This window comes from Halyomorpha halys, unplaced genomic scaffold, assembly GCF_000696795.3.
Source record: "Halyomorpha halys isolate HHAL.00 unplaced genomic scaffold, Hhal_1.1 Scaffold287.1, whole genome shotgun sequence".
Lineage (NCBI taxonomy): Eukaryota > Metazoa > Arthropoda > Insecta > Hemiptera > Pentatomidae > Halyomorpha > Halyomorpha halys.
The window spans coordinates 1,286,577-1,293,320 of record NW_027111053.1 but is presented as its reverse complement, the minus strand read 5'-3'; the positions used below and the strand labels follow the sequence as shown (position 1 = coordinate 1,293,320).

The 6,744-nt window shown below is 37.8% G+C and overlaps 1 protein-coding gene across 1 annotated transcript; it reads left to right on the top strand.

Annotated features, from left to right (window-relative positions):
• Positions 1-5,939: 5,939 nt before the first annotated feature.
• LOC136796188 (uncharacterized) lies at positions 5,940-6,374 on the top strand. Its single transcript, XM_067049146.1, has one exon. It carries the CDS (start codon positions 5,940-5,942, stop codon positions 6,372-6,374), a length of 435 nt encoding a protein of 144 aa, XP_066905247.1.
• The last annotated feature ends 370 nt before the right edge of the window (positions 6,375-6,744 follow it).

Here is a 6,744-nt window from a genome sequence, read left to right as displayed (position 1 = left end):
TCTCCTCATTTATCATCCACGGTCAACTATCTCTCATAATTAATATTGTAAGATAACTGATCAAGCCATCAGCAGAGCCGCAGCGCACTACGCCATTACAAAGAGGTAGAACCATCTTGGTCTTTTAGATGCGATAACTTGAACATCACCTTCTTCGTTCGATGACGTCACTCATCCTGATTCTTTCTGCTGACGTTACATCAATATTACTATTCAATTATTCGGCTATTCGATTCTATCCCATGGTATAATGTGTATATTGCTAGCTAGTTAGCTATAAACTTTCTTGCAATTTAATTCCTTCAGTTCGAAATTTTCGTTTCTTAATTCTTTTCTCCTTTTCTCTCTCTCTTCCCTCTTCGCCTTCACAATTTAAATCATTACTTCAGAACAGAGCATTTCTCTCGCCGCTGTCTTGGAGAGGCGGATGCAAGGTTTAAAACGTCACATAATAGGTATTTCCAAAATTGATACCACAACCCTCAGCGACGCTGACGCCAACGTCTTTGAAGTAAGACTGAACGAAGCCAAGCAGCTCTGGACTGAGCTCAGGGAAGCATGGACTGAACGTGAAGAACTAACTGTCGCCATCGGTGAAGATAATACGTTTCCCGACAACTCTTGGTACCAGCTTTATGACACATTAAAGGAGGAAATAATGAAGGCTGGGCCCTTCTATCAATTAAGGAACATCGCGAAGCAAGGAAAGCTTCATCACTCAGTGCCCTTCCCGCTTGTTCGACGATCAGCCAAAGTGGATCCCACTCCCAGAAACTACAATTAACCAGGATCCCTATTCCTACGTTTTGTGGTGATCTTTTGAAGTGGTCGCACTTCCACGATACATTTGTATTGCTAATGTATTGAACCGACCTTAACCAAAATCGAAAAATTTCACTACCTTTTTGGTGCCTTGAAGGATGAAGCGGCAACTGTAATTTCGAGGTTCCCTGTTAAATCAAATTCATATGAGTTGGCTTGGAGACGTGTAGTGGAGACGTTTCAAAATCCACGCGTCTTGGCCAACGTGCTTATTCATCGAATAATTGATTTCGACTCTAAAAGGGCAAAGAGCTATCTGCAGAGATACGAAGCCTAGTCGCTGACAGCGTCCATGCTCTACGGGCTCTGCGACTTAAGGACCCCGCTGATTTCCTGGAGAGAGAGACATAGGAATATGGAGGGAAGAAGGAAGCATGAAGTAAGTCAACCTGGCATTAATTAACATCCACATCATCATCAACCACCTCAATTTTATATCTACAATTTTCATTGCCCGGTCATTCAAAATTTATTAACCCATCTAATCATAAATGTTTCTTCCGGCCATGTCACCATTTAACGCTTTTAATTTCTGTAATATTTCTCCAATCTCTGCAGGTTTCTCTTCCTGCCTCTTCTCACTTGGTGCTTTTTAGCTTTTCCTTCCTTGTTGCTTTGCTTGATTTCTGACCTTTCCTTTTCCCAAGAATAATCTTTGCCACTTAATGATCCTTCAAATTGTTTCGGATACCTATTTATCTGGTGATTTTCTTTTTTCTTTCCGATCATTTGAACTTTGTCGCTTGGGTCTTCATCACTCTCTCCAATGCCTTCTTCCTGGGAAAAACTGAAAAAAAAATCTTTTCAATTTTCTTGGTCACTGATTGTTTCCCCTTTCAAATAACAAAAGATTTTGCCTTAAAACAGAAAATTTAATGTTCTTATTTGCCAAAGTGGGATTAATAACTGGATCATAATAGGTTGTCTGTCGTACTTGATACTTACGCATACATAGCAGCTCCCTATGGCTCTTGGACTACCCGTTTTATAATGCCCCACCAAAAATACCGACGTTTCGGGGCTTGTAGCGTTAGCCAACTGTAATTGGGTTTAGCTTGGTGGTACGCCAGGGTTACTTCCTTCTACCAATGCCTTGTCCCTTAGAGTCTCCACCATTGACTTACAGCAGGTGAGAAAGAAAGAGAAAAAATAGGAAAACAGAGTTTCCGTTTTCGGAACCACTCCAATGATCAGATGAAAAACACACAAAAGAATGGTAAAGAGGGCAGAGAGCTGAAGCACATTTGTACTGATTTATTTCAACACTCAATTACTTTTATATGCAATAACGTTATACAGGGAGTCAGGATTAAGACTGACTACGCCTTGTCATACAATAACTCAAATCTGACCTGGGAGGCCGCCTTTTATGTTACTCGGGTTAGAATAGGTTGGATACCTATAGATAACTTCCCCTCCCCCCCCCCATATGTCAAAAATGATCAGGTAGGGGGTAAAAAATCAAATAAAGTGTTTCTTAATAATAACACAATGACCATTTTGTTCATTAAACATTTACATAATTGTAATATCCATTGTTCTGTAATCTCATTGCTTAGGTTTAGTTTAGTTTTTAAGTAGATCTACTTTTACTGGAACATCATTTAACATACTTCCACATTTTAAAAGTTATTCTTATTGTATCTCTGAAAATACCTATTACCTATTAAAAGTGAAAACTATCAGTTCTTGAATGCTTGGCGTTAAAGATCAGCACAGTAGAGGTGGTCTCCTTAGGAATTAAGGAATAAAATAATTGTTAAAAAAACGGAACTTTTAAATGTTTTTTCTTTATTCTCGTATTAATATTAATTTATAACAATAAAACATGATTCAATAGTTAAAAGAATAAAATGCTGTCAGGAAACATCTATTTACATAGGTCTAATTTTATGTGATAAAGGTAAGTTTCTATCTGAATCTAACTTCTCTGAAGTTTCTTCTTGTTCCGATTTAGTAATAATAGGTGCTATCATTACTAAACCAGGATTATAAGTAGTTCGTGAAAAGCGAGAACCTTGGAGTACTACACAGTTTCCTACTGTCAATGGCCTCGAGATTTCTGGATAGTTGGAATTCTGATTTATGACATTGTTGTTCGTTACTTGTTGTATCTGTTGCTGTTGCCATTCTAGAACTCCAGTCAAAAGCCGTATATATCTAGAGAGTAAATAGCATTTATTGAATCATTTTTCTGTTATACAAAAATTTTTATAACAATACATTATATATATAAAATAAAATTAGTATCGTAAAATATTTCCGAAGACAATATATAAATAATTTTAATAAGGCAGATTATAAACCACAGAAATAAAACAAAAAACTTACTTCTAGTCACACAAACTATCCTTCACAAGCTCCTTGGATACAACTTTTATCGTTACGTCCTTCCTGAAAGATCTTACAAGACACTATCAAACCCCTCATTAACCTTCTCACAAGAATCCTATCCCAAATCCCACTTAATTTCCCACGATGAGCACAAAGCTTTCGTGCAATGAAATGCCAATGGCCTACAAAAACGACGAACTCAACTTATTCCTTCATGAAAAACACATTGACACATCCCTTCTGACTGAAACTCATTTCACACAAACGACAAACTTTTACATGCGTGACTACATCACTTATAGATCAGACCAGACAACACTTCCCATACTGGTTCTTGCATCCTTATCCACAAATCCTTTTCCCATTCCCTTATTTCTACCAATCCAACTGATTGGTTAGGATTCCGAACATCTCACTTCACTATCCAGCAATGTCATCGTGTGGTAGACGTTGTCCCGTCTTTTTTGATTTGTGGAAGGTACCGTGTGGGAATCTTTTTTTATGTAGAACAGGCTTTTGATCGAGTCTGGCGCCCGAGACCGCTTTAAAAACTCCATAAATTCCTACCTCCTACATACTTTCTCACTATCCGTTCCTTTCTTATTAATAGATTATTCAAAGTAAACCACAATAGTTCCTATTTATCGCTCTTCTCTCAGTCCACTGGTGTTCCTCAAGGTAGTATCCCCGGTCCCATCTTCACCACAGTAAATACAGCTGACATACCAGCCAACGCTAACACTATCCTCACGACTTACACCGATGACATATGTGTGCTCGCAGTCAATAATAACCCTTTAATTACTTCTAAAATTCTCATATCCCATGCCAAAACCTTTGAAGTTGGTGATGTTGAAATTGGAGGATCAAAATAAATCCCAACAAATTCCCTCAAACCAATTTCGACTATTACATCACTTACTACACAAACGGTCTGAACTACCAATTCATTACAAAATAATGATCTACATGACAATAATAAGGCCTAGCTGGATATACGGAGTTGAGCTTTGGGACCCCACTAAAGCTTCGAATTCCTCTCGTATACAATCCTTACAATCCAAAATCCTTTGTTAAGTACTAAATTCTCCTTACTTTGTCGTAAATAAAATTATTTATAAAGACCTTAATATTCCATATGTATCCGATCTAGCTCGAACCAGATATAAATTCCATTATAAATCCACCAAAACCCTCTTGTTTCTAAATTTGCTTCTTCTTCTATTCCTGACAATCCTCCGAGGCGCCTGAAAAGAAGATGGCCTCGAGACCTTCTATTGTAGAATAGTGTAGAAATATTATTAGAGTGCTACCAATAGTTTGTTTTTCTACATGCCTGTATCACTCCATTTTGATCTTACATCAAATTCACTAGATGTACTTTCATGAAAATACAGTTGTAAATAGCTACAAATAAATAAAAAAAAAGAGAAAAAATTTTGCATTACAAAAAGTGTTTACTTTTCATATATATTCAATACAATAAACATATTACTTCTACAATACCCACATACCTCATTGTAAAGTGTATACTAGTAGATAAAATTACCGATTCTGATGCAGGGCTTCATAAAAAATAGTGGCACCCATTTTCTACTTGAAATTCTACTTAAAAAAGCGAGATCTGTCCTGTGGATACGTCCAGATCTTACTTCATTCCTATTTCCCTTAGTCATCTAGTTTGAAATTGTTTTCTTTTTTCTTCTAAAATTTAATTTAGTATGAATATTTTGTGATAAAGAGCTTCAAAAACCCAATGACGTATTGATCTTTCAAAAGTTATTAATTATAAAATAACTAATGAAAATTATCTATTATTACATGGTAGTCACAGAGAAGGTGATATTTTATATGATATTTTATTTACACTACGCCATTTCGTATAAACCACTAATGTCCAGGCATAAAACATTTCTTTATTATTAACTGGAATTAAATACTTCATTCAGAAAGATCACAAATACCTAATCCCAGGCAATTAAGGTTGGATTTCAGAAATATCAAACCACGCTAGCTGTCTTCATTGATTTCAGATCAGCATTTGACCGAGTATGGAGAGATAAGCTATTACTCAAATAGCCCTTATGAAAATTGATGGAAAACTGATGAGCTGGATCAAATCATTCCTTTCCCAACGGCATATTTCTCTGAGGTATAGGGCAAACACATCAGGATTCATGCAAGTAAAACAGGGACTCCCTCAAGGAGCAGTTCTGAGTCCAATGCTATTTAATATTATGATTAATGACGTCATAGATACATTGATGGAGAAATCACCCGGTACTGAAGCGTTATTGTATGCTGACGACTTGATAATCAGGGGGGCCAACAGTAGGATCGGTGCTCTTGAAAATTGGGCAAACGATACCTTAAAGGTTCTGAAGAGCTGGGCAGAAGAAAACGAAATGATTATTAATACGCAAAAGACAGTATACCAACTATTTACCCTTTCTACAAAGCAACATGAGCTCCGAGTGAATCTTGATAATCAGGCTATTAGCAGGACTCATGAAGCGAAATATCTAGGACTGGTCCTGGAAGATAAGTTAACCTGGGCTAAGCAATGTAAGCATGCTGCAGATAAAGGAGAATCAAGACTGCGACTTATGAAACGAATCACAGCCATAAAGATTACTCACGCCTGCGCAAAGAAGATAGTTCTGCTGTCGGATTCTAGGGCAGCACTGCTGGCAATAGCGGCTGAACGTCCCACAACTAACGCTAGAGTTCTCGCATACCGGAAATTCATACAATGTAAATGAGAAATACTTAAAGTATTGGTAATGCAGTGGATTCCAGCCCATTGCGGTATACCTGGGAATGAGGAGGCGGATCGACTTGCACGGTTAGGGGCTAGCCAACCACCGTTGCTTCTTTCTATCACCATGGACATGGCGAAAGAAATGGCCCGAAGGTCCATCACTGTAAGAGCAGAGGAAAGGAGTAGAGGAGAATGTGGGGGCAAGAACTGGGCGGCATTGCTAGATCCTAAGAGGCGCCCTCCATTGACTTTACCAAGAGCGGTGACAGTGGCATGCTTCAGGTTGGCTACTGGACATGACTATTTGCGGCACCACCTGAAGAGAATAGGAGTGACTGAATCTTCGGACTGCGCCCTGTGTGGAGTTGGTGAGATGACTGGCGATCACATATTTGCATGTGCGGCAACGACGGACTTGATTACAGACAGGAGTTATATCGGCAGAGCTAAACTATGAATGCCTCCTTTGGCGTAGTAAAAAAACAAATACCTTATCTAACATCTTATGAAACTTCAGAAAAGTGTGAGACTGTGTCCCCCATCACCGATGATATTCTGTCAATTTTTTTTTTTTTCAAATTTGACGTTTTAATTTTTGTAAGCTGTTTTGATCGGCCTTCCTCAAATTTTAAGTTATGAAGGAATTAGGTCTAGATATTATATCAGAAGGGGTTTAGTTAGAAAGAGTGATATTGAGAAAACTTAATATATTAAAATAAAATGACGTAACTGGTGAAAGGGGGAGACCGAAAATAATACGGTTACTTTGATAAGTAATAATTTTTATATGGGGGGAATAGTGGTCTATAGGTGAGATGTGATGAGGT